The sequence below is a fragment of the Diachasmimorpha longicaudata genome, chromosome 5 (genome assembly GCF_034640455.1).
Source record: "Diachasmimorpha longicaudata isolate KC_UGA_2023 chromosome 5, iyDiaLong2, whole genome shotgun sequence".
Taxonomy (NCBI): Eukaryota; Metazoa; Arthropoda; class Insecta; order Hymenoptera; family Braconidae; genus Diachasmimorpha; species Diachasmimorpha longicaudata.
Window position 1 is genome coordinate 5558874 of NC_087229.1, and position 27887 is coordinate 5586760.

Here is a 27887-nt window from a genome sequence, read left to right on the forward strand (position 1 = left end):
TAAAAATCATTTTTGGTAGAATGTGCTTTTGTTTCGGCAAAGGCAAGAGTCGACAACAAGTTCGACACAAGTTCTATTATTTCTTTGCAAGAATGAAGTTTTGGAAAAGTATTAAGACTCCGAGAAATGTAATTTACATAATAGAGATTGGGTATTGAGTTGTAAAACTTTTTATCGTGCAATTTAGTAACAAAATTAACAAACTCACCGAAATGAGAAGCTGCGTAGACCGGCCGGCGTCCTCCTTGAATTTACCTTCGTCGCCATTAGCGTGACTGGGCGCCTACCGGTGCACACCACAGGGGCTCGCGGGCCCGCGTATTGGGACGCTCTTCCTCGCCATATTGGCAACACCGCTCTTAACGCAGTTTGCCGCGTCCCCCCGCCAGGCAACGTTGAGATGACGCCAAGCGTTCGCGGGGTTCGAGTCTGTCCGAACCCCATCGGTTATTCTCGTAAGTTGGATTGTGTTTGCTGAAGCATCACTCGTCCATCATCAACAAAGGTCGTTAGTGCGTTATTATCTGTTTATCCGGTGAATTTGGAGCATAACATTTGCAGTGAAGACGTCATCGACCGTTCAGCGAGCTGTTTGGTGAGTTGAATATTAAAATTAGACACCAAATCCATTGGAACCCCGTTGAGGGTACCCTTGTGTGCGTAACCCACGCCATCGAATAATAAATATTCGGTGAAAAAAACAGGAAACTCGTGATTCCTTTCAATACTGAATGTTGATACTCGGGGTCAATTCTTTTATGCGTACAGCCATCGTGATAATCGACAATTGATTACACGAATAAATCAGGGTCTGTGGCGTTGGGGAAAAGGGCGGGAAATGGCGGTGGTTTTGAGCGTTTGAACTCACCGTTCTGATTACCTTCCACTTCCACTTGATGTCTCCACATGACTCGAATGTTGGGCTTCATAATACTTTCAAATATTAGACATGACTTCTGCACATCCTGCATCTCCATAGTCGTCAGAATAAATTTTTTTCCACCGACTAACAAACGCACTTTTTTGGCCACCACCAGTCTAATCAATTTTCCCATAATTCCACTATTTCTTTACCAGTTTTAAGGTTCGACACTAGCACATCGAAAAAGCTCCAAATATTTATTTATATAGGAACATTGATCGTTACTCAAATAGAAAGAAATCATAAAGAAAGATACGAGTTGACGGTAATTCAATTTATTTATAAAAAAAATGAATTTTTCTGTGACGTCGATGGCCTATCGTAATTGACTAATACTCAATACTATTTTCTTTTACTATGTCATTAGTTTCATAGTTTTTTATTTATATTTTGAAATCTCTTTTTCGTTTTTAATGTCAGTGGGGCAGGCTTTAATTTTTAAAAATTACTGTACGCTGTTATCGATCTGTGGACATGAATCAAAGAATGAGTTATTAGAAAGACAAACAAACGGATCATCTTTTGTATACCAACGTAAGGATCTGCCAAGGTAAATACTAAACACGTTCAGCTGCGATTAGTGGACATTCTACACCGTCTCCCGCTATCCATATAGACGTTGAGAGCAAATTTAAATAAATCAACACTTTTTTCTCGTCTCAAAGTTTCGAACTTTAACTCTTAGTAATGGCTGAGTTCGTTTTTATTCTTCTGTGAATCTCCATTGGATGATGGACCTTTGGAACGGTAAATAAAAAGTTGACAGAAGATTGAATGAGGGACAGCTATCGTCAGTACTTGCCAGTGATGTAAGAATCCATGGAAAGGTCGATCCAAACAATTTTTGTAGTAATCGATGGAAACAATCCAATGAACGGGGGAGTGAGAAGTTAGAAACAAGTTTTTTTGGAGATAAGGTTCACGATGAGTGATTTTAGGGAGGCTCATCAGTCATGAGGAACGGTAGAAAATGACTGGGTAAACACAGTAATGAAATTTACATTCATCCATTTATTCACGCAAACAAGAATAGATTTAGATATCCGTCTTTAATATACGCATGTTTATGCATATGGGTCATATGACTGTAATAGATTACATTATATATTTTTATATAATATAATTTTACATTATCGAGTAGGATACGTTTTTCCATCTGCGTATTTTTTTTTAGTTTTTAGGATCTCCATCGAGAACTTGCCGATTAGCTAATTTTTTATTACAATTAACATGTTTTTCATGTTTTTGGTGCACTTAGATATAAGATTATTGCGAGGGCAAATGAAGATTCATTTTTTTCGATTCTATGGAAATAAATATGATTCAAATATGCGGCATAAAGTGACGATATCGCGTGTATGTAAAAATAAGTAAATGATTTTTTTTCATTTCACTGGGATTCATTTTGTTTTCTGTAAAAATCTGTCGTTCATCGCATCCACTCGTACGTGCGTATATAATCGTGGTGGGTCTCTTACTTGATAAAGGGTTCATAAATTAAAAATAATACATTTTACATTTTTTTTTCGTTTCTCTGTTTATATTTCGTTAAACGAAGTAAGCGCAACATCTGCACATAATCTCTTGGTCCGCGAGCATCGACATTTTTTTCATTTCTCTCCATTCTTTGTGTTTTTTAATTCTTAATTAACATTGTTATTATGCAAAAAAAACATAAATGCCACGTCATTAATCATACAACTTGTTCATTAACAAATGACTGAGTCTCATCGTGATCGGAGCATTGCGATCACGATCGGAATGATAAATGATGAATTAATTCTATGAGATTACACGTCTTGTGGATGGCAGAAAAAATGATTACTGATGAGAATTATTGAGTTCTCTTGTAATGAAAAAAAAAAAAACATGTGAATAAAAAAATCGAAACTGCGGAATGGTGATAGCGAGACTAGGCGATGAAGGTGAAAATGAATTCGAGAAAAAAATGATTCGTACAAAAAAGAGAAAAGAAACGAAAAATAATAAGATAAATAGAACAGATATAAATACTGATTTTGGAATGTTATTCGATCACCCGCGACCGTTTCTAATGCTTATCAACTTTCCTCTCTTCATTTCTAGTCAAGTAAAAATTCTACGAGTTAATGAAATTCTTAATAATCCGCTCAGCGTTAAAAGTGGAAAATAATAATAAATAAATACTAAAACGTAAATACGCTCGTCATGAGATTGTTTTTTCCATTTTTTTTAGATTTTCGTTTTCTGCTCTAATAATCCCATTAATAACAACAATAATAATGATATTAGAGACTATCTATGATAAAATTAAGCATAATTTTAATAATACATTTAATGAAAGAAAAATCGTAATACTCCGAAATGTTGTTTTTTTTTTTAATTCTCTATAACGACCCGTGCTGTCGGCCAATTTACACTGCAAATCAGTCGACTTTTTCATTCTTAATTCCATCATCAGGATGAGACTTGATTGGCCGTTTATTTAAAAGAAAAATTCATACGGCATGGATAATTACGATTAACTTAATAAGGGATGAAATTATAATGATAATCATTATCATGGGCTATAGACATACGCACGCTCGACACTGAATATTCTTACGTTTTCATTGTCAAATCAGCAGCGGAGTTCATGGAGAAAAAAAATTTAGAAATTTTTGTTTTTTTTGTTGTATTAAACATAGGGTGAAGGAGGGTAAAATGGAACTTCTTTGACCACCAAAAATTTCCGATTACCGCCGCGAAATGAAAAGCTCTTTTCACGCTGAAGGTTTTTTGTATCATTCTGGCAGGAGATATTGACAATTTCATAAGATCCATTTTACCTCACCTTTCCCTACAACGAAATTAAGTTTCTCATATTAGGCAATCACTTCTATTCAATGAAAGTTGGAGTTCTCACAGTCATTGTGAAAACCCTGCATTAAATTCAACGCCTTAATTAAAAAATGAATTCATTCATTCGAAAAGAATAAATTCAATTACGCGGGATTCTATGGTTTTCATGGTCAAGAATAATTTAATAGAAATTCAGAAATCAATTAGCGAGTTTCGGAAAATTTTCCCTCGGAATTTAATGAGTGATTTTGAAATAATTTCCAATCTGTTCAGCAAAACAATTATTTAAAATCTGACTTGAATGAGCCCTTAGGTTTTTCCATGGCACTACTGAAATGACATTTACTCCCTCTAATCATGTCTGTGTGTAATCTTTCTATTCAATGATTTTTCCTGTCCCCAATACTGGATCCAGTAATATGCCTTTGTTGTTTCGTTCAACTTATAAACTTTGCACGCGGTAACGTCGCGTAGATATATTTTATCGACTAGAATTCGTAATGGGATGTATGGCCCCTCGGTACCGTATATCGCTTAAGTTCGCCACCAAGCAGCCGAGCCAAAGATTCATCCTGAATGTTAGGATGAAATGATGATCCTATTGTCAGCATCCAGGACATCCCTCAGGCCCACCGCCAAACTGGCGTTTTGTTAAATATGTTATTTCTTCATAAGTATCCTCCGTTTTACTTTTTGCGGCCGAGGTATTCCACCATCTCCAGAAACTTTTCCTTCTCGTCCTCCAGCAGCAGGGCTTGGATGCAACTCGTGAAGTATTTAGTTTGGAAGCAATCTTGCCTATTTTAACAAAGAAAGGTGACTCAGTTAGTCACGATGTCACAGAATATTTATGAGCTATTGATTTGTTAGTGAGATTAGTATTCCTTCTCAGATGACATGCAGATTATATTGGGATGTTGTGTGTTTTGTGTGTCGGCATAGCTTCTCCCTGGAATTAATAGAATGTTCGTACTCATGCACTTTGGTTAGTTCTTTTACTCAATTCACTCTTGTTAGTCATTCGTTCTCGTGATTAATCAACCCTGGAGGAAGAAAGAAAAATTCAAAAGACCACTGAGAGGAGAATATCATTTCATAACAGATAAAATCATGGCTAAGAAAAGTCCAGAAATTTTAGGCGAATTGGTATCTTGAGAATATCCACAATCGCTTATAATTTAATGCAGATAACATTATCGGTTCAATCAATTTTCTTATCATTGATGGACTTTGTCATTTAAATAGCGGAAAAAATTCATTCAGCGTCATAAAATTGATTTCCGGTGAAATTCCGACTATTATTAAAATCGTGACAATACTGAACAAAAGATTGTTACTGTGGAAAATTTATTGTTCAAAAATTCTTAGACAATCTTCGTAAGATTAAAAAACTGTAGATGTATAATTATTTCTAACAGCCATATTTTTATCTCTCAATGAAGACGATAACCAGTGAAAAAAAAATTGTCCTCGTGAAGCATAGGAGAGGTGGTGTGTAGTTGTCTCAGCAGATCTATTTGTTTTTCATATTGTCATTAGGACAGATAAATTACCTAATGCATTTATTATCAGTCAATTCCCGCAGCTGTGGGTGTTTTGACGAGATTTGTGCTACCATTGCATAACTCAAACGATAACGAAATAATGTGAAATTTAGAATGAAATAAAAATGATTGGAGTAGAATGTACAACAAGTGCATAGGATGAATAGGGAGGATATTGAAATATTGTAAATGAAAAAAAAATGGATAAATCATAAACAAAAAATAAGAAGCTAACCTAAACCCCAGGATCAGCGCCATGAAGTTGTTTAATCCATATTTGTATCTGCTCCATCTCATCCTGCAGAAGCAAAACGTCCAAACAGCTCTTGAAGTAATCCGACGTGAAGCAGTTCTTCCTGTAAATTTTTACAATAAATTCTCACAATGAATCAACAATCATTCAAAATCACCGAGTGTATCGTGAAATCATAAATGAATGATTGCTCGTTTTTCGTGCTACCAACGCACAGTGCTTGCACCTGTGTTACATATCGTAAAATAATAATAAAAAAAAAATCATTTGGTCAGACAAAACGCGAACCAACAAATACGGTGTTACAAGTCAGGTAATAACGGATGTGCGTTGGCACTCGTTGGTCTCTCTCGGCAATGCGTGTTGTGCGCTATAAATAGAAGAGAAATCTCATTCCGTTTCGATACGTGTTATATTGGTTAAGTTAGTTGAAACATTGTGGATAAAACATGTGCACAATGTGTTGCTGAGTTTAATGTGAAAATGAACAAGTTAAACATCACGATGTATTCAGTAGAAAGATACATCGCTTGTAAATCGAGACTAAAATAATACCTCAACAACCATTGAGGCTATTAATAAATCTCACTCCTTCATAATTACCAATTTAATGAACAAATAAATTCAATAACGAGCCATACTATCTATGCATCATTCGAGAACATAATTTCAACGATTGTATAATTTAAATTGAAAATTATTCAAATACCTGCAGAGGGTATGAAGCTGTGGCTCCCGGAAGAGATTGTAACAATCCTCACAGATACGATCCAATCGCGCAAAGATACTTTTATCATAAATCCCCTTGCACTGCAATTGCATGAAGGAACGTTTACCAAGTGGATGTCCCATTAGTACTCCAGCATCAGCAATACCAAGACACGATGAGATCAGAAGTAGCGTTACTGACCAAGCTAGTACAGACAAAAGTACAGGCGGACAGGTTGAACTTGATGAACTTGATGTTGAATTACTTAGCGTTGATCTTGATGTGGCTGATGACACTATTGTCCCAGTTGTTCGTGATCTTAAACTCGTTGTGCCATTGGTTAGTGACTGTCGGCACAAATTTGATACGGTGATTGACGATTGTCTTGACTGACGTTGCATCATCTGAGACATAAAAAAAAAGGGGAATAGGTAATGGAGATATTTCTGCCAATTGTTTTAATCGTTAGAATTATTTAAAAATTGTTTTGATTTTATGAGTTGGCGACATTTTGATTGGATTTCATTTATAATTGAGACATAATTATACTTAAATCATCGACTGGAAGAAGAAAAAAAAATAAATAAAATGTCTCTATTAAAGTAAAAGTCAGTAAATATCATTGGGTTTTGAGCGATTTGTATGGTAGCTCGTTAATATGTAAATGTTGTATAAACACAAATGAAATTGTAAGAGAGCCGAACCGAAACAGGTATAATACATATTCAAATCGGCTAAACTGTGTGAATGGACCACACGCAAGTTGGGGGGCCCCACCTGTAAACGTCCTCAACCGACAACTTCATTAACTGCCTCCTCCTCCTCCCCCCCCCCCTCTCGAACTGTCTCTCACTCCATCTCTCTTTTATTCTTATGGTATTCCTCTCACCCCCTCACCCCATGTCTTGTTTTCATCTCGTTTATTTTTCTCGTTCTTTTTTTTGGCATATAATCGCTGCTCCCGGGTGGGATTTGTATTTTTAGCTGGTCGATTCTCAGAATTTTTGCACCGGCTATATCCCAACACGAAAAAACCTCCATAGTAGAGGAAGATACGTATCTTTTTTTTTTTTATTTTCTCGGCGTTTCTCTTTTTCTTTTCCTTTCTTTTATAAAAGACGCCGAAAATGCCGCTCGTATAATTGGCTCACGAGCGATAATTTGACCCGAGTGCTCGCGATCGTTAAACTTTTTTCATTTTTGGGGCCTTTTTTTTTTTGTTTTTATGTATCTTTACATCCTCGAAACGTCTTTGGGGCCCAACGAGATGAAGATTTCTTTCTACCTTCTTGACCACTAACGCCGCACCGGCACTCTGTTTATTTTCACCCTGACACCGGTGTTGAATTTGCATTTAGTACTCATACGTATTTCTTGATAATTGTCTCAATCAGAGTTTTACTGGGTGCTTTCATTTAACATCTCAATTGGTGCGAAACAGTCGTAAAAATACCATTTACTTATGATGATAAGGAGTCCGGATAATTGTGGAATGAAAAAAAAATAAATAAAATAAATCATCAGTGTCGTGTTGTAACCGTTCAAAGCGCGTGTAAAGTCCCTGTAACGAATAGTTTGATACATTGGATAGATAGGGAAGGTAGATGTTAAATAAATAAAAAGTAAATGAGACCGGTTGGCTCGACAGGTGAGGTCTTTTCCTCGGGTGCATGGCCAGATACACACAGGTGTGCAATCTGCAAGTGCCCCATGGCATTAAAAAAAAAAAAAACAGGGGAAAATGGAGGAGAAAGAAAAATCAAGGCGCTCTGGTTCACCAGCTCTACACACTTGTGTAGATGCACTGGTTATCATGCACAATTTCATTCTATACTCGTATTCTGGGATTTTTATTATCATTATTCGGTTTTGTTTTCGATTGAACAGAGTTGAGTTGATCGTAAAAATTGCGTCACATTGAATGAGAGAGATATCTAGCCTAGATTCGAGGAAAATTCGCGATGCCCGTGAACTTTTGGCCATTGCGGCTGGAAATTAGCACTTCACGGACGCTGCGCATCGGTGAATTCCCTGTCCACGATAGTTATGACAAAATTTTTCATAGTCACCGATCAAAAGAAATGTTTTACTCATCTTTACAATCCTCGCTTTCACAAAAAAAAAAAATAGAGGAAAAATCTTCATTTGAGTTTTTGGTTGTGGATAAGGAAATATGGCTCTATAGTGGTGTATTTTTTCTCGAATCGGATGGTGACAACTTTCAAGATATAATTTCTTATGAACTTGCTAAGAAGTGAGCTAAAACCTGTAAATTTACCTGACTATGAGAAGTTTTGATTGGGGCCGATAAAAAAAAATGTCTTCTTAACCAATCATAAATACCAAACTTCACGACGCATATGAGCCCTTTAGACTAGAAGAAATCGAATATCCTGGCAACTCGTTTAATTTCATCCGAGAGAAGTAAAAAAATTATATATGTCAAATGATTTCAACTGGTTGCAGTTGAAAGAAGAAGTGAAGAGATAAAGAGTGAGTGAGAGAGAGGGAAAAGGAAGGTGGAATAAAAAGTCAGAGGAGGTGGGGTTGACGTGGTATCGTTATATAGATCGGTTCTCCTCGCCAGGTGGTCTCTCCCGTGGTGGATGACTCAATCGTGAGAAGGAGTTGCTGGACTGCCTCTCCACTGGCGAGTGGGTCCGCGGGAATGAAGATGGTAGAAAAGAGGAGAAAAGAATTAATAAGTAAAAAAACGATTGGAGAGATCAGAAGTAGGAGGGAAAGGATTTTACACACTAGCGTGTGTTGTCGCACGCGTAATCCTACGGTCATACCTTCTCACATACATATAACCGTGAGGATGAGTTTTTAAGAAAGAGGGAGTGAGCCTCTAATTAGGCGCTCGACCGACGGCCCGGTGGGCATATTCATGTACCACATAACATATGCCATTTGATATGCCCTACACGCTATATACCGTAAGGTAAAAGAAAAGGAGAGAGAATGACTGAGAATGAGAGGAGCGATGGAGGCCCCCCTCGAGACCATACACTACCCAACGGTGGTGGCCAAAAAGAAGATGCCCGTAAATCAGCCGACAACGAGCCAGCGGCAGGCGTCTTTGACGATTCTCTCTTCTCCTTTTCCATTCTTTTTTTCACTCCTTTGCTATTTCACTCTGGATTATATATCCCCACACTCTTGTGTCCTTCATTCTCTACCTTGATGTCTGTTTTATTCTCTACCTCGGACCTTATAATTCTATAATTGTGTCTAACAATTCCCATTAATCGCTCCACTTGTGATTATTATTTTTATTTCCTCTTTTCGCAAATATATTTTCCGTCTTTTTTTTCTTTTTCTTTTTTTTTTTTTTTGCGCTATGGTGAAGTTGCAATGCAGGAGGTCGTACGAGAGTTGAACGTACGGTAAGAGATGATGCGCGTGCGCACCCGCGCGTTATATACACTCTCTCGCACGTCCTCGATCGGTGTGTGCCGCCAGCGCGGAAAAGTAACGATCCCAGTCGACTCCTTCTTCCAAGATCACCACGACGATAATTTAATACACGACAAGAGAAGAAAGAGAGAAATAAAAAGGATATAAAGAGGAGGGAGGGGGTAAAAAGGAGAATGAGGATCGCCACCCAAGTGTATGGGATGCGTTTACAGATGCCTTCATGATCTTGTCCGGTTTCAACGGTGCAATGCGAGAGAAATAACGAGTGTATGGATACCGGGTTAATGAAAGCAAGGAGAATTGAAAGCCAATGAACACATGTCGGCTGGATTTCATTGATGTCTTAATATCCGGATTGAGGTGGTCAAAGGCCATTGGGGAACTCTCGAAAATTTGATATAAATCATTCCACGAACCGCTCGATCTTCAATGAAATTCAAATTCGCAACAGAGACAATTCAAATGCGGCTATTGTTTTAATTTTTTAAAAATCTTCAACAATGTAATGCAATCCGAGGAGACTATTAATAGTTATTTTATGATTCGATGACGTCAATTGGTAGTGGATTATTATCTCAGAATATGGTCCTGTTAACCTATGACAAGTTGACGTTCATCGGATGGTGAATAATCTCAATCATGAGGGATGTGTATGCGGAGGAGAGAAAATTCTTGAATTGAGAATATTGTTCTGCATTTAAAATAGATAAAGTCCTCATTGAGAAATTTGATGGGATCGGAGATCGTGTGTGATGTCAGCAGAAGAGCGAAATTTCATGTGAAATTGAAACGAGGGAAAGTTCTTCTCCCCCTCGAGAAGCGTCATATCATTACATGTCAGTTGTTTTTTTATTTATTTTTTTTTTCGAGGGATATTGTCATCTTTATGTCAGACGGGGTTTAATGTCTTGGTTATCTCCATTATTTGCCTGGTACTCCAGATATTTTCTAGGTCATTTACTTATTTATCTAGTTACATAGCTCTGGATTCATTCAGTAGACGAGCGGTTGTGGAATAACTCCGAATTTAAGAAAGAACGAAATTTTTCTTATGACATTTTTTAGAGCAAGTTTTCTTACTTTGAAGATAAAGTCTGATAGAAATACATTTTTTCATTCACTTTCAATATTCCCATAGAAGTTTATTGGTTTCGCTGAAAAAATTAATTTGCAAATTGTGCACTTGCGGTATCTACTCTTTACAATCGTTGAATTTTTCAATATCGAGTAAAGGCAATATCTCGCTAATGTGAGCTACGACAATTCTTCGTGTGAGACTCCCTCTCTCTCTCCCACTCCTCCATCGACTTAATCAGACACCTGCGATGTGGATAAATTCCCATCCACCGTCTACGTGATGAAGTTTATCAACAAGAAAATGATATAGAGGGCGCATGTCCATGTACTCGTCACTTTAAAACTCGGAGTGGCGCACGCGCATTGAATACCACCGTGGAATGTTCAACAGGTGTGCCTATTCACCCAGCATATGCAATAAATTTTTTATCCCCATCCTCGGACGTTACCGTGAATCCCACACCGCGGAAGGTGCCCAGTTTACAACAGAAATAATGAAAAAAACAAAGTATTCAACCTTGCACAAAGTGTTCCGAACTCCTGACCTTCCCTTCGAGGGCAGATTGAAGTGAAACGCGAGACACTGAGGGAGTAAAAAAATACATACATATATATATATAAAAAAAAATAACCACATGAAGGCGAACATGTCCTCTGACTCGCGGTATAAATCCAAGTCACGGCACTAGGGAGAATTCACATGTACGAGGCATTGAGTTGTTCACAGACTGCGATCCTCTCGCGGTGTCAACGAACCCAGTCTTATGGAAAAGCCCGAGTCATATCATAGACAGGGCTGAATCTACCAAAGTGTTAATATCCACCAACTACCGAAACATTGACGAGGTCGTGGATGAATCTCGTGTTATTTCTCATCACGCATTCGTGCCGGGGTAAAATAAAAAAAAAAATGAAGGAATAAAAAATAAAAATAACCGGGAATTTATGAGTAGCGAGTTACGTTGACGTCCGTGAACGAACTGAACAGAGAGTCCTCTGTTTTTCCATGATCCATTCAGTCTTATTTCCATGATCAACAAGAGGGTGGCTGATTTATTCGCAATATCTCTTGAGTGGCCAGTGCAGGGGGATCTCTCCCGTGGAAAAGCCCATAAGGCACCAAATACTCGGCTGCTATTCGCTGGCACTCTCGGGTATTTGCCTTTTCTCGTTTTTCCCCGAGTGTATGTAGGACAGAGCGGTCTCTGTTAACCGACTGAAGGGGCCAGAGGAGGAGTGGGAGGAGGGGGGGGGGGTGGAAGGAGGGAGACGTAATGCTCACTCGCTTACATATCTGCTCTCTTCCCCCCTATTCATCCCCCCACCCTCGTCTTTTTATTCATTCCGGAGTGGAGTCAAAGGCAGCATCGCCTGGCATCGCTATCACGTATATATGAAACGCAAGTGGTGGGGATCGATGTTCCGGCAGACAGCTTGGCGTCCTATGGCTCGTACTCCGAGAAACCTGCGGACGCCTTTCTCCGTTTTTCGTATCTCTCTCGGCTTATCGTAGCTTATCTACCATTCGGTATTTCCATTGTTGTTTAGTCAATTCACGATTTGGTGAATGAATTTAATTGTGTCATCGTGGTCACGTGGAAAATCCACGTTCATTGAATACTCGAAAAGCAAAAAAATGTAGGGAAATGTCGTTGAAGTGAGCGATTTTTAAAAAATTGTCGATTTTTTGGTCAAAATGTTGGGGATAGTTTTCTAAGAGGCATTCTAATGGAGTGATAATGGGGATGAATGGAGTCCACTGGGTATTGGCATCTGGAAAATCCATCAATTGATAATCGATAGATCCATTCAATCAGTCTTCATAATTTATCAACAAATCAACTGTGGCATTCCACGTGTTGAAATTGATGCGCGTGTTGGGCTCTCGTTTTCCACTCAACTGCTCTCCATTGACCCCGACATCAAAGGGACCGTGAATTCATTCCCTGTTTGTATACGTTTTGATATGACTGAATTTATATGCGTGAGTAAAAGCATTGTTGGGCCTTGACACACCACTGCCTGGTGTCTTTTTTTTTTTCTCTCCTCTCTTTCTTTTCAATTTTGTTTGCATTCTCTATTTTTCACTGCCTCAAGTGTCGTCTGGCGTTATAAATTTGTTGAGAATTATTTCAAGCCACGTGTCAATGTGTCCCGAGAAATGAGAAAAAAAGAACAGAAAAAAAAAAATACTAAACGAACTAATTGAAAGGCTGAAAGGCGCCTTTGCGGACGCATTTGAATATTCAAATTGGACGAAAAGTCAAAAGAACAGACGGAAAAAATTTTAGTGACGCACGTAACTGCAAAAAAAAAATGTAAAAATAGTTGTAACCCGGGGGCTTGCTAACTGGTTATTTCCAGAAGTGTGTTTTTAATATTTTTTTTTTCTCGCTGATAATCAATCATCGAGTGTCAATTAATTGAGGAATGGGCCTTCTCTTGGCTCTTGGATACGGTTCTTTTCACTTCTTTAGGAGGCGCGTCATTTTTCCCTCCTACTTTTAAAAGGATCTAGAAAGGTCTCAAGCCACGCGGTGTACGACGCAGAGGAGTCGGTGGGGACAGGGGGTGAGATCTCACACCCGTGAGAGTGACTCCGGCGGAGCGAAACGGCTGTGGGGGGTGAAGGGGGAGGGGGGGGAGGAAGGAAGAGGGGAAAGATATTGGTGGTCCAAGCTACAGGTGGCAGAAAACAATCTTGTTTAAGCGCAGGCGCCGAGATTTATGAATGAGTTCCAAAAATAGATAACCCCGGTGTGAGTAAGGGTTTTTTTTTCTTTTCTCGCCTCATCCCCTCCCTCCCCCACCCCACCCCTAACCTTCGTCATATTCAGCGAATTTATGGGAACTCTTGGCAGTGATTCATTCTGTTTGCGTGATTTAAATAAACACGGAAGCAAGTGACACTTGCAATTATTTCATAATCAGAGGCCCAATTGATACCTCTGGATTTCATGGTTTTGTTGGATTGAGGAATTGTCATGCGATAGTCTCGTGTCTCACTCGGTCAATGAGTAAATATAATATCTGATTCTTGTTGTGTGTGGGTTTTTTTTTGTTGAGAGAAAATAAGTTTCTTGTGTCTAGCAAAGTCGAGGAATTTCGTAACCGTTTGGTATCAGAATTTTCACTTGTTCTGGGAAGATTTTCCCTGAAAATCAGATAAAAAAGGTGGATTGTCGGTGCTTTTGACTTGAAACGGATATAATTGTATTAAAATCAAGGCACGTTTTCTTTCATTTCAGAGAAAAGGCGGATTTGTTTTTCTTTTTAAAAATCCAATCGTGTCTTGACTATTTTTTGAAATTCATAGGGAGATTATAGTTTAGTAGCGAATCGGTTAAGGCGTTCAAGCTGACGTAGCTGTCAGTTGAATGGTCGAAAAAATTGTTATAATTATGACATTTGAATCAGAGTCAAGTGGGTTTAACGACTCGATGGTAAGTGAAATTTAATGAATAATTGACTAACCAGTTGAGGTTTGGTTCAGCCGGGGGAAAATCCGGAAATTTAGGGTTTTCAATGTCAAAATTCAATGGAGTTTCGTAATTAGTCTGTGGTGGATGCCACTTTCCAGGTGGGTAGCATGGGATGGAGGTGCACCGGCCGCTTCTTCAGGTGAATGAAAAAAATCAGATGGTGTGCAGTATGGATGAGAGTAAGAGGCCAGCGCGCCTTGATTCGTGTGCCTGTGAGTCAGCCGCCGGATGAAATCAAGTATATATAACTCGAAGCAACATCGATACCGCATCCCCCGCGACCTTATCTCAATATTCCCGCGATATCTTGTTTCAGTTACGTCAAAAAAAAAAAATTTATTCCCCCTGTTCCTGGGCATATCGATGCCTAGCGCGTAGGGAGTGTTGCTCAATTTTCAAAGTCAATGCGATTCTAGTTGGTCAATCGAGCCTTATTATTCATCGTTCATTTTGCGATTCAATTTTGATGAGGCGGTGGATGATGAGTCTTTCAGTTGGGGGTGAGTTTGTGATTCAGACTCAGAGACTCAAGGAAGTTGCAACCTGTTTTAATGAGGCTCCCTGGGTGGAGAGTGGAGTGTGAGGAAAATCAGGGTATGGACGTTCCTATCTCTTGAGTTTTTAAATGATTTAGGGTGGGTTAGGCTCATTAAGAGGGTCCAAGTCCTTTTCGCAATTTGTTCTGATGTTGGACTAGAGGAGTACAAAAGGAAGAATTGCCAAAGTACTTGGACATCCTTAATATTTTAGGATGCAAGGGAGAAGGTGAAACAGTGGTGAGTAAGCGAGCTTTGAGCTCCGAAGCATCGCTGAAGGTGGTCAATAGATAGATGGACGGATGGATGGGTATGAAAGCACTTCGGGAGTGACACAGTGTTTGGGAATGAAGAGCAGAAAAAAACTAATGTGCGGCAACAACGGGACCGAGGAATGGAACCATAAAAACTGAAAGGTGTACGGTGAAATGGGAAAAAGGTTCATTATGGTTTCACGAAAGTGAAAATCGTCAAGGAACATGGACATTTATCTATGTCTCAAGTTGGGGAGTGTGTGATGAATATTTCTAAAGTGAGGGAAATGGATTAATTTTAATGAGAGGTTCGTGGGAAAATTAATTATGGTCAAATTAGACAGATTTGCAATTGTAGAGGAGATTCAGAGAAAGATCTCCGGATTTGGAGGAGAAACCGAAATTTTCCGGAAGACTTTGGTAGAGATGAATGAGATCGGGAGAAATTTTGATGAAAATATTTATTATGGGCAGAAGAGTAGTTGCTCTTCGTCTTATTCCTTTCTTATCTATTCTGACATATGTCACAAGTTCTATGAAAAATTTACTTTTCGTATTTCCCATAATTTTGGACTTTTTAGTGAACATCTTCAAACCCGAGAGACCAAATGATATTCTGGCAAGGAACTTTCTCATAGATTCCATTATCTTCGCCAGAGAAGATCCTTGAAAACAACGTGCTGTCTTCCGCTTTGAAATCTGTCCCAGAAGCTGATCTTCAGCAATAATTTACTTCTCCCGTTTTACACAATTTCTAAGTGTTTGGTAAATATGTTCGAAGGTGACTGAGATAACAAAATACCGATAAAAATCTTTTCTGTTGATCCCACTGTGCTCTAAAAAGAAGTCCTTCCAAAAACTTCAGTATCTCGTTCAGGTACCAAGATATTTTCCAAAAAAAAAACCAAACTTTCAAGTGAAATCTACTTTTCCGGCTATACCACTTCACAATAGATTCAGAATTGCCCTACAATTTTATTACTTTTTATTCACTTCACACTTACTTTTATATCAGTTCCTTCGCACTGCGAATTATCCTCAGTAAAAATAAAGTGAAAATCGACACTTGAATCTAGGAATTCCCCAACAGGTTCACTGACACTTGTTCGAGGAATAAACACGTGATGCCGAATGAGATTTATTAGTTCCACCGTATATTTTTAAAAACTCTCAACAATGCAATATAAATTGCCAGCAATGAAGATTCAAATCAGTTGAAATTGTCGAGTTGATCCGAATAATTGGATCTATTGAATCACAAAAAAATATATTCTTCAACAGATATCGTCAATAAAAGTAAATTGAAACGCGCGCGCATTGACGATCGTCAGATGCGACTCACTTGGTGGTTCGGACTAACATTAACTAGCGCGGACTGCAGGCCGCTGCTTATAATATGGCCGAGGCGCGAACCAATCGGATCTCGTGGCTCTTACCCAAGACCCCCCACCTTCCCCTCCTCTATCGGGTGGCAAAGACCCCCCGCGTGTTATTCCCCCGATCGTCGTGGCTCCTTTTTCGTTTTTTTCCTTTTTGTCTCCTCTCTTCGCTCTTTTGTCAGTCGTTTTTTCACCTCGTTCTGTTCCCTTATCTCTACCCCCCCCCTCCCCCCTTTCACCAACCAGTGACTATTGCCAATCTCCTTATTATTTCCATTCCAATGCAAATTCTTATATTACCTGTGATGAGAACAGAAGAAGAATCCACGGAATTTTATGGTATTCTCACTGATATTGATTTTCAATTCTCTTGAGAAAAATCTTGCTCCCCAAAAAAACTTTTTTTTTTTTTAGAGCATTCAAATCTTGATTTGCAATGCTTTACTCATTTCGTGGAAGCAATTTCTTTATTCACAATGAAAGGAATTGTGAAAAAATGTCAAAGTAGGTCCTGAAAATATTTGTTTTTGTTTACAAATTCTTATTACACTTTTCATTATCCTTTTGATAGTGAATCCATAGAATTTCTTCCCTCTCGTGTGTTCCTATAATGTATGTACAGTCCCTAATAATTATTACACGTAATAATAATAAGAGAGTAATATTTAGTAAACGTCATTCGACTCAAATAAATAATTTTGTTGGGTGCAGGGATTTCCTTTCGCTTTTCGGTATTTCAAGTCCACGAGGGAAAAAAATCACAAGAGTGCAATTCAAAGTCACCGTTGCATCAACCCAAGAGCCACGGTATTGCGTCATTGAAATAATTGTAGAATAGTTTTTACTGAGGATGAAAAAAAAAATGGAGTTTTGTCATTGTGGAGGGATTTCGATTGATGAATTTAGGTGGGGTGAATCATATGTGCAGTTGATGAGTCCAGTTATGAGCCAAAATGTCTGTATGCGCCTGACGAAACCACTTTTACTCTCGAATGACGTAAAACCATCAATCATACGATCGAGCCCCAGTTAATGGAGTGACGTTGATATTCTTGAAGTGATAATACGAGTTGTCATGCTGGAGGGAACTGTTGTATGGGAATGAAGAGGTTTTGATTTTTTTGTGGAGTTGTGTCGGTGAAAATGAGCGAATAGTCAATTACCAACAGGAAACTTTCACCAAATTAAAAAGATATTGTTCTTAATCAAAAAACAATTTGTGTTCTTTATGAAGTTGACCGAATTGGAGGCTGTCGGTGACGTTGGGAAATTTCATCCAATTTTAATAAATCAGCCCGGGGGGGTCACGTACATGTGAATTTCTGAAATATTTTTCAGCATTGGTTTTTCGATTTTTATGTTTGATAATAGTTTCTGTTTTTTTTTTAATTCTCTCATGTGGAATTTTCCCTATAAAATTTTCTTCTCAAATTTATGTATTATTTTTTATTCAGTTGCTGATTGTCTTGTTCGAGTGGGAGTGTCGGCTTTGAAATCCGAAATCCATTTGTTACTTAAAATATTGGTTTTGTTATTATTAAAATTAGGGTTGAAGTGAGCGCCGGTCGCGTTATTTGATTTTAATTTATAGACTTTAGAACAATTTCGTCGTGGGTTGAGTGAGGCTCAGTCAAGGCTCAAGGGGGGTTTTGGCCGGATATATCCGGAGTTCAATCAGGATTTAGCCAAAGGTTTATAGAAGAATTGGTGGCCGTGGCTGAACACCTCTGGAAATTTCCACTTTTTGAGAAGCATTAAAACATTATGGATTAATGTGCTGGTATATAGTACACGGAGAGAAAAATTCTTTAAAAATTACACGCCCGTTCCGTAATCACTCAGTCAAAACAATATTCGGCAAAAGTTACCGAGCAGTTATACATTTTTTCGGTGAATTTTCAGGAAAAAGTACAGAAAAAGTACAGAACATTTAGTGAAAAAATGCATAACTGTTCAAACAATTAGTTATTCGTGATTGAAGACAATGATATACAAAATAACAAGTCACCTATATTTTTGCTGCAAAATTTTCTCAAAAATTCCCTCATCCAAAGAGAGAACTACTTTAGTTTTAGTTCACTGTGATGACGTCGTAATTTTTCGGAGTTTATTCTCTTCTGTTTTTAAATTTCTCCATAATGTTTAAACACTGATGACAAACTGGAATGACCTTAAACTTTCGGGATTCAATCACTAAAATTCACAGACAAATTCATCTACAAAATTCGACATTACGTCAATGGAAATTAGTGACGAGGATAATCTTGGGATTTATAACGAGATGAATTTTAGAATGTCGCTTATCCCTGACAAATAACACTTTTTTGTCTCTGTGCATGATTAATTCCCTGGTGGCTCCGATGGGACCTTGTGTTCAATTTTTTGACGTACAAAAATAGATTTCAGGAAATCAAATGGTTTTCGTCTGTACCTGACACTGCTTGAAAAAAAGTGGGTATTTCATGGGCGCCTGGGTTCAATATCTATCAAAATAGGGAAATTATTATAAATTATAAATTTTCAAGTAGTGTGAATAAACTGCATTTCAGTGGTGAAGTGTAACGGAAAAGATTGAAATAAAAAAAATCATTTTTCTTTCAATTTTGCATATAATTGTCCTTCTGATGATATCACTTTCTGATGAAGTCTTTGATCTCGTCTATTTGCAGCAGATAAATTATTCTGGAATTGTTTTACAAAGTTTTCCGTGCTCGTGAATGATGATAAGCAAAAAACTTCTCTTCCACAGTTTTCCAGGAGTTTATTTATGAAGAGCAGACTGAATGATGTAATTCATTCCGGGATACACCTCGTAGTAAAAATTTCTAGACTGAGAATTTTCCTTCTGAAAATCTATCGAGGCTATTCTATATATAATATTTTTCATGTAAATTTTCTTAACTATTAGCGTCAGGAATATTGGGAATTTTCATTGAATTTTTCCACCATCTAAAACCCTTGGGGCAACATGACTCGTTCATTTTCAATCTCGCATGACTCTACAATGTTTCCGATGACATCACTTACAACCTTCGATCTCATCAAGTTCATTAACTAAAGAAATCCCTCTTGAATTATTCCACAGATTTTCCCCGTTTTCAATTGACTAGCGGAACAGTGCGATTAGATGATTTTCCAGGAGTTCCTTGCAAAAAAAAATGATTAAATGTTACCGTGACTCAAGATGGAAAAAAAGATTCAGTGACTCGTGTCGAGAATTAACGGAATAATCGGAATGAATAAAGTGTAATTATGGGAGAGAACCTGAGGTACTTATGAAGAGGGAAGAGGAATAATGAAATTGGTTTGGACGGGTCGGAAACATTGAGAAGAATGGAAAGTGGATATATTTACCGCTACGCAAGATTCGTGGCATTGAGGAGGGGTAATCCACACCAAAAATTGATCTTTGAGTTTCAAATTGTCTTTCAAATTCAATAAAAAGGGCATCTCATGTAAAATAGCTCGAGATCCATATTTATATTTAATGAAATATTTTCCAAGTATCGGGAAAATGTGGGAAATTCAGACATAATTTTTTCCTGTGTGATTTTGTGGAATGTTTTTAGTCTCGCGATGGCGGTATTTTTTATAATTTTCTAGTTTGTATCGACAGTCGGCTGTGAGTTGGCAATGAGATGGATAAATATGGGGAGAAGACTGGTGAACTGCCAGTTTTCTATGTAACAGTGGCCCTACTTCCTATCGTACGATCTAACGGTGGACCCGTTTTCTCAGGCGAATGTCGATAGATATCGAACTTTCCGCAACGATACGCAGCTATATATGGATTAACAATTCAACGCGAGTCAACTAGTTCATTTGTTGGGATAAAATTCTAGCTCGAGGCTCGAAAAATCTGAATGTGACATTATAAAATGTCTCGGAAAGAGGCGAAGCTATATTTTAATATTTTGAGGATTATTTTCCTGGATATGTTACGTAAATAATAGAATTAAAAAAATGAAAAATTACACGGAAAGAAATATTCAGGAAAAATTACGGAACTCGTAGTTCGTTCACCGATTACGGAATCCACTGAGAATTTTACGTGACAGCATTGTAATTTTTGACAGGCCATTCAGATAAAAATTACGGAACTTTCATGACAAATTCCGTGATAGTTTCGTAAAGTTTCCTGCACTTTACACGGAAATTACAAAAAAGATACATCATTTTTATTGAATATTCCTCCTCGTGTAACTGAGTGCTATCTCCCACTTAAAAATTGAAGGCTCTGATTTATTTTTAATATTTCATTTCATCATCATTAAATTAGAACACATTACGGTCAAGAACCCCTGATCTGTAGAAGGGCCCTGTGTAACGTCCGTACATGAGGTGACATGAGAAGGCGAAAATACATTTGTCAAATTCGCCTGGGCAAATATTTTTTTCACCGCCTAGAACGGCCAACAAGGTTGCACTATTGGCAATTTGCATAGAGAACGTCAAAACGTTTATGAACATTTTCACCATTTCCATAGCCTCATACATGTGCATAAACCTGCGATGGAGAATAAAAAAACACCAGAATTTTAGTTTCAGAAATATTTGTACAGTAAATAATCTCGAACAGCCTTCAAATAATCTCAATTTTATCCGAACAAGAGTCAGACACGCGTGACTTTTCATTTGAATTCTAGTAAGTTCGCTTGAGAGCCGAATGAACAGACGTTTTGAGGAAAAGTTCGTTATTTACTTCAGCCTATTTGGATTCTTAATATAACCTTCCGATTCTTAATTCAAGAACACTCCTACGAGCAAAATCTACAAAAGGAAGACTCTAAGTTTGCGTATAGAATTGACCTGATTAATATACAAAGTTATATAAAATATTTATATAATTTTTATAAGGTTTGTATCCATTCGGAAAATATATCAAATTGCCATATCGAAATTTCCGATGAAGGCGTGCTGTAGATATGTCGACCTATTTGCACAGATTTACATTTTCACAGTTTGACAGTAGCTCCTCGGAAGCGATAGGGCCTGCAACTTGCTCGAGCTCCGGTGTTGTCCGATAGATAAAATATTCCAGCGGACTTATTCCCAATATTACATACACATGTACCATATTTTTCTCCGTGAACATCGAGGTTCTCAAATTGAAAATATGAGTCGAGTAAACACGGCACAAAATCGGCGAACCCGAAAATTGAAAAAATAATTTCAAAAGAATTAAAAAAAAAAAAATCTGCAAGATATATCTCTTTGAAGAATTAATATGGAACCGCAACCCAACCACGGTCTAGATGGCTTTTCCCAATACCGCATAACATAAAAATTGCTCACCTTGCGCGCGACGATGACGTAGTTCCGTTGAGAAACGGGCAGAACGTGGTGTAAATACCGTTGAAGGGACACAAGCATGATAGAACGGGGTAATAAAAAGTCACTCCGAAAGTATCCTCGAGCACTTCCGTTTTTCCTCCTGGGCGGTGGAATTTTTTACAATCACCTGGTCTTCCTCTTCCCTCTCGGGCCAACCAATAACCGATGCTCACAATGCAAGAATAAACTACCACAATAACTGAATGGTGTAAAATCAGCATGAAAACAAGTCTCAAAACTTATCGTACCGTTTAACCGATTTCACTCTCAAGACCCACGTAGTAAATCGTCAATTTACCTCGACACATCGCGATCCGCTCCATATCGCAACCGAGAATCGTCGATTAGACCCAATAAATTCACCCGATCAATCGTCCTCGTACATCGTACCTTGCGACCGGATTAATTACGACTTCCGGCACTTTTGCTCCCGACTAAGTCTCCCGACACCCAAGCCGGGTTTCACACACACATACACACACAGACAGACAGACAGACAGACACAAACGAGTTGTCGCACCAATTTTTATCCACCAGTTGTTAGATTCTCCTCCAGCAATTGTCGTTGGTATTTTAACCGCAATAATTCTACAATCGTTGAAGAACCAATCGTAAATAATGGGAATTTTATTTAGCACCGTCCGTACACACTCTCGTACCAACGACCCCCAAAGAATCTATCCGTGGCTGGACCTCTATGAGTCTCTCCACTGATGACTTTAATGTCCGTATCCGTGCCAGTCGGCGTTGTGCATCAGTTAGCGCCGTCAGTACGATTTTCTCACGCCGTGATTTCCGTTAGTGCTTTCAACCCAATCATCCGCACACACACTTATTCATATATTTATTTAATAATAAATAATAATGTGACTTCAGCGGCGGTCGTTCACCAATTTCTCTTTGTCAAGACAAAGGCGTTCAATTTTTGGATTTTTCGCCGGCAATTTTTTTATTACTGGTCCATATATTTATCCTTCACTTGAAACGTTTGGGATACCGTCGACAACTGATTGATGCCGATAGATCTCTGCACTCTCAACAGCTTTCATTTCATGATAACGATCAACCGATTGAATGTCCAGGCGATAATTATCTGTTGCCGAATTTTTCTTGTGATGAAGCAATGGAATTACATTAAAAGTGATAGATTATAGCGTGTGACACGGGAGGTTACAGATGTAGCGTCGCACAATGCAGACTGTCGGGACTTGAGAGTTGCGGCAGACAACCGTAAAACGCGCGCGCCTCTGTACTCTGCAGATCGGCTATTCAAGAGAGACAGATTCATCATAAATGGCGAGTGATGTAGAGAGACGAGTAACATCCACTGTTTTGTACGAAGGGATTTGTACATACTCCATTGGCTTTGGAAGTATTGACCCTTATTCACGAGCCTTCGTAATTGCACTTCTCCCAGGAATGTCAATTTTTTGTGAAATTTTTTTTTCTAGCAATTTTATTGGAGTATTTCGATTAAATCGGTGGAAAAAATTTGGAGAATAAATTTTGAAGGTTGATAACAATATTCAAAATAGTCTCGGGTGTCTATACTTTGTAATGCGATAAGAGGCACTTAACACGGTTAAGGGACCCTCTGCTGGCTGCTTAAAAAAAAAAAAGGCAAGTGTCATTGTGTTAGTTTCTCGTTCAACAGTGCATCAATGATACCGAACTGTACAATGTGTCTCTCAGCAATGCTTTTGTGGCACCGTCCAATTTATCGTTACAAGCCCAATCATATATTTTTTTGAGTCCAAGGTTTTAAGTGGGAGAGAAAGAGAAATATGTGACGCAATTTTTGGTGAAAACTCAAATTTTAATTGAAAAATAATCACTTGAGGTATTTTTAGGGGCGGTGGGGGGGCAGGGTTGATTGAAATATTATTGCGAAATATTGTGTGCGGAATTTGAACTGTGACATCGCGGACAATCCGGTAATGAGAAAATATGATATCGTGGAATGGAGTGAGAGATATTGCAAGACCATTGACAGTACTGAGGGGAGAGGAGAAAGGGAATTCGATGGGGAAATGAATCAGCTCGAGAGGGAGGGGGGCGATTGTTGGCAATCACCATTTGGGAGATCATCATGATTAGGGAGAAATCCACAGCAATTTTGAATATCTGCATTTCATAGATATTTTGTAGACAATCGTCGATTTTGTTGCTGAACGACAATTTAACGCGACGACATTCACCGATAATTGGTGATTCTGTTCATGAGCGTACGGAGATTCACCGCGTACGGATATCCTTTACTGTTTCACTGCAGTATGAAAACCGAACGGAGAAGGTGGGCTATAAATAACGCAGCAACCACCCTGAAGACGGAAAGTAGCTTGCCTTCAGAGTTCCGTAACGAATTCTCACCATTGCTCTTGCTCTTTGTAATACCTGCATTACAACCGCGTGTGCTTCAACACCGGTGAATATCAAATTTGTGGCGTCGGTCTTAGTTCAATCATTGGTCGGGTCGAGTTGTTGGAAAAAGTCATTTATGACATTGCAGAAAGGTGACAATTTTAAGAAAATAGCGATAAGTCAATCTCCTTGAAGAAAAATCTTTGTAAAATTAGATACTTTCGTTGTGGTATCGGAATTTTTCTTAAAAATTTCTTTTCGCGCTTTGCTAATTTATTAAGATAAAAAGTAGTTAATATAAAAGTATTGGCTCTCTTGGCTCGTAGCTCTCATAATTTGGAGTCTTTTTTCCGTAATTTTAGAGCGAAATGAGAGTGTCGGGAATTTTACGGAACCGCCAAGAAATTTTTCCTGAAACTTCTGTAATTTTCGGCTGAATCAAGAGCAAAAAATTACGATGCTGTCGCGTACAATTTCCCAATCTATTCCGTAATCAATGAACGAAGTGCGAGTTCCGTAACTTTTACGGAATATTTCTCGCTGTCGAAGAGACAAATGGAAAAATGCGAAACTCATGGGTCACGAGTTTGCGCCAATTTGTGGGTATGGTTATCTGCACTTCCACGTGACACCTGCACGTGACAATCATTGAGGTCCTTTTCGAGAGTATTAACATTCACGTTACCTGTACGTGACCTTTTAGGGCGAATTGATAGTGACGTTTTTCTCAATGAAGATTGATGATTGAAAATTGTTAGTTCCGACCTGAAAATGAATTCATACCAGTTCAATCTGGATGCCATTCAATGACTTTTTCGCATATCTGATTCGAGATTATTTTGCCAGTTGTGAAAGTATAATACCAGCAAAAATGATAACTGAGCGGCAGCAGTTGTTTATCAACCTCAGTTTGCTCGATGTTTCGCTGATTGAACTTAAATAATTTATCGCTTTAGTTTCTTTCCCCTATTCGACAGTAATGAATGTGCCACAAGTGAAACGCGTCAATGATGAGACATTCAGCGACCGCCAGCCTAATTGTTCTCTTCTCAACTGCCTCCTCTTCATTTTCTTCATTCTGCCGATTTTTTTTTCTCCTCGCTGTGTACCCGATCGATGACGTTTTGATTAATAACGGGCTTGAATGGTGTAATTGAAACGATATGAGAGGGAGACGCTGAGATAATAGATGTCGGAAGACACGGAAATAAACATAATAGACGTCAGAGACGAAAAAACATTCACTGATTTTAATGAGTTCAAGTACGTTTGATCAAAGTCAGAGAACCGGCGAGCCTTTCTTAGAAGATGATACAGTCTGACGAAATGCTTATTCCTCGAATATTCTATTTTACGAAACTATGGACTTGAAATACATTCTGCGGACTAATTGATTGGAGTTGAATTGTTTGAGGTTGTTGAGTCGCAATGACAAAAGCGACAGTCGCTGAAAAATCAGTCGCTAAGAGGGTTCCTTAGGGTCCCCCGAATAGACGTTTCTTCAAATGTTTTGGCATTGCATACAACTACTCCTACAACAGGAAAAAACTACCGATTTTTTTGGGATAAACTTTGGTAAATAAAAAATAAGGCAACTGCACACATTTCAGGAACCGATCAATGGATCATCAATAATCTCTATCATTCAAAAATATTGAATGAAGAAAATAAAGTACCCTCCTTTGAGATAATCTCCCTAGTTATTCACAAACAGATTCCGAAATTTTCTAGTGAAATCGTCATCCATCAATTAGCAATATGAAACACGTCATGAGAATCCACATGGAATCCCTGACATTGTGAAAAATATACATTTGCAGAGTCACGATGACGATATTTGAAAATGGAAAAATTGTATCCAACAGATTAGAACAAACAAGTTGAATCATTAGTGAAACCAACGTCAGTGATGTTTTCCGGTGTTCCAAGAAGTAATAATAAAAAAAAAAACTCTAAATTGTTTTGTATGTCTTTATTCCAGAGTTGATGCGAAAGCTGGTGTAGCGTGAAATGCAGTCAATTGGCACGAATTAAGACGCAATTAAACGGCTTCGCGCAGACAGCTGGACGCTTTTCCAAGTTATTTCTCAAAGGACGCGCGGAAGGGAAGAAATTGAAGGGGAAAAAGAAATTCACTAATGAGGAATTGAACATCAGCGAGGAGTCATGTGAGTGTCACTCTTTCATTTTTAATCACTGAATAGTTGTAAAAAAAATGCCATTCACTCACCTCGATTCCACTTATTCTTGTATTCACGAGTACACCTGTTGATCAAACACGAGACAACACACTCCTAGGCGTTCGAATGGGGTTGTGACGAGGGCGTCGCGACGTCCCGTGCCTAATATACCATCAGCAGACTCGTCACCCTCTCTTTTTTCTCTCTCTCTAGCTTTTTTTTTTTCATTTCTTTCTGCTCCTGCTGCTCTTCCCTTTCCAACTATCCACAAATACAGTTGTATCGGGCATATATCCACGCATGTGAAGAACGACCCCACCTTCCCAATCCGACGACCCAATTGTAACGGTGGCTTCGTTCATGAGTGTCGCCACAAATGGACTCTGCAATCTTCGTAATAACATGTGTCGTTTGTTCTTATTTTCTTGGTATATGCCATTCTAACTTCTTCATCTTGAAAGACGAGGGGGGTTGCCTCCACACGCGTCAGCCCTTAATAGAAATTGAATTCCGCGCGAACGTCGCGACGACGCTGGTGCGCAGCAGTCAATGTTACGATTACTTTCTCATACGGAAAAAAATATATTGAAAAGTAGATAGGAGATATACATGTGTTTCCTATACAGATATTGTTTAAATATTCATCATATATTCGCAAAATATATGGAGTTGGCCGGAGCTACCTATGTTTGGAATGATGACAATTTACTTACGAATTACCTCTCATGATCATTTGTAGATAGAGCAATTTGTGCGTCATATGGCCGTTACTAAAGTATCATTTTCGGAAACATGACGTGGTCTATTAAATTTCGGTTCGAGTAGGCACTTGGCAAATGTTAGGAACGCGCAGATCCAAATAACCCCGACGTATGACATGATAAGATTGTGATAAGCATAGGGACTTGAATAATTTATATAATTTTACAAGCCCTAGGTCTTTTACATGACTGCCCTATGAGAACGACTTATAGAGCTTTATATGATGTACAGGCGCATCATCGCCACGTAGTAACCTCTTCACAACCTTGGAATAACCTTGCCACCTTGTATTTCGACAACCAATGTGGGAACTGGGTCGGTTTTAAATTTAGGGTGAACGTTCGCTGTTTCTTCAATGACACAACCTACAACCTTCAGCCTCGTAATATTTTTAAATAAACATTGAAGATTGTGGGTGGTGTCATGAAAGAAGTATTCACTTCCAAATACAGAGAAAACGGTTGACAATCTACCACCGAAAGTTCAATTTAAAAGTTGCCGAAATTTCGAGTTAAATTTCTCTGGTAAATGAAAGATTCTAGTTGATTGGAAAAAAATTAATTTTCAATTAGGAACAAACGAAGCTTCGGTATAATTCGGTTTTAAATTCTTTTTCCTTTCAATGGAAGTGAATTCAATGAAATTCCCAAGGACACACTCGTCTCGCCATTGATTCTTGACAATTGAGAAAAACTGCAACCTTTTTTTCCACGATTTCTCCAGCACACTAACATCGTGAAATCTTCATTCTTATCACGCACAGACACCCAGTGCACACCTTTCCAATTCCTGTCGCATTCTATACGTAAGCCGCATGAAAAGGAATATTTAATTCGTGCAAATGGTTGTCAACA

The 27887-nt window shown here is 38.4% G+C and overlaps 2 protein-coding genes across 9 annotated transcripts in view; one reads left to right on the top strand and one right to left on the bottom strand.

Moving 5' to 3' along the window:
• Nucleotides 1–371: 371 nt before the first annotated feature.
• The window catches only part of LOC135162948 (peroxisomal leader peptide-processing protease), a 37849-nt gene continuing 10333 nt past the window's right edge, over nucleotides 372–27887 (top strand). Inside the window, exons 1-2 of one of the 5 annotated variants that reach the window (XM_064121942.1) lie at nucleotides 372–595; nucleotides 26073–26259. The gene's annotated coding sequence lies outside the window, so the exon portion shown is untranslated. Of the gene's footprint in view, nucleotides 596–1879; nucleotides 1901–23809; nucleotides 24244–25210; nucleotides 25667–26072; nucleotides 26260–27887 lie in introns of those variants that run through there. The other 4 variants (XM_064121937.1, XM_064121939.1, XM_064121941.1 and 1 more) reach the window with 4 other exon arrangements.
• LOC135162970 (ion transport peptide-like) lies at nucleotides 2770–26612 on the bottom strand. 4 transcript variants are annotated; one of them, XM_064121988.1, is made up of 4 exons: nucleotides 26322–26612; nucleotides 6249–6652; nucleotides 5522–5642; nucleotides 2770–4540 (listed from the first exon to the last, which is right to left on the bottom strand). In XM_064121988.1, exons 2-3 carry the CDS (start codon nucleotides 6650–6652, stop codon nucleotides 5522–5524), a joined length of 525 nt encoding a protein of 174 aa, XP_063978058.1. In that variant the 5' UTR covers nucleotides 26322–26612; the 3' UTR covers nucleotides 2770–4540. The 4 variants fall into 4 exon arrangements, with proteins under 4 accessions (XP_063978058.1, XP_063978055.1, XP_063978057.1 ...); XM_064121985.1 differs by lacking the exon at nucleotides 26322–26612 and adding an exon at nucleotides 21692–23051; XM_064121987.1 differs by lacking the exon at nucleotides 26322–26612 and adding an exon at nucleotides 16022–16389.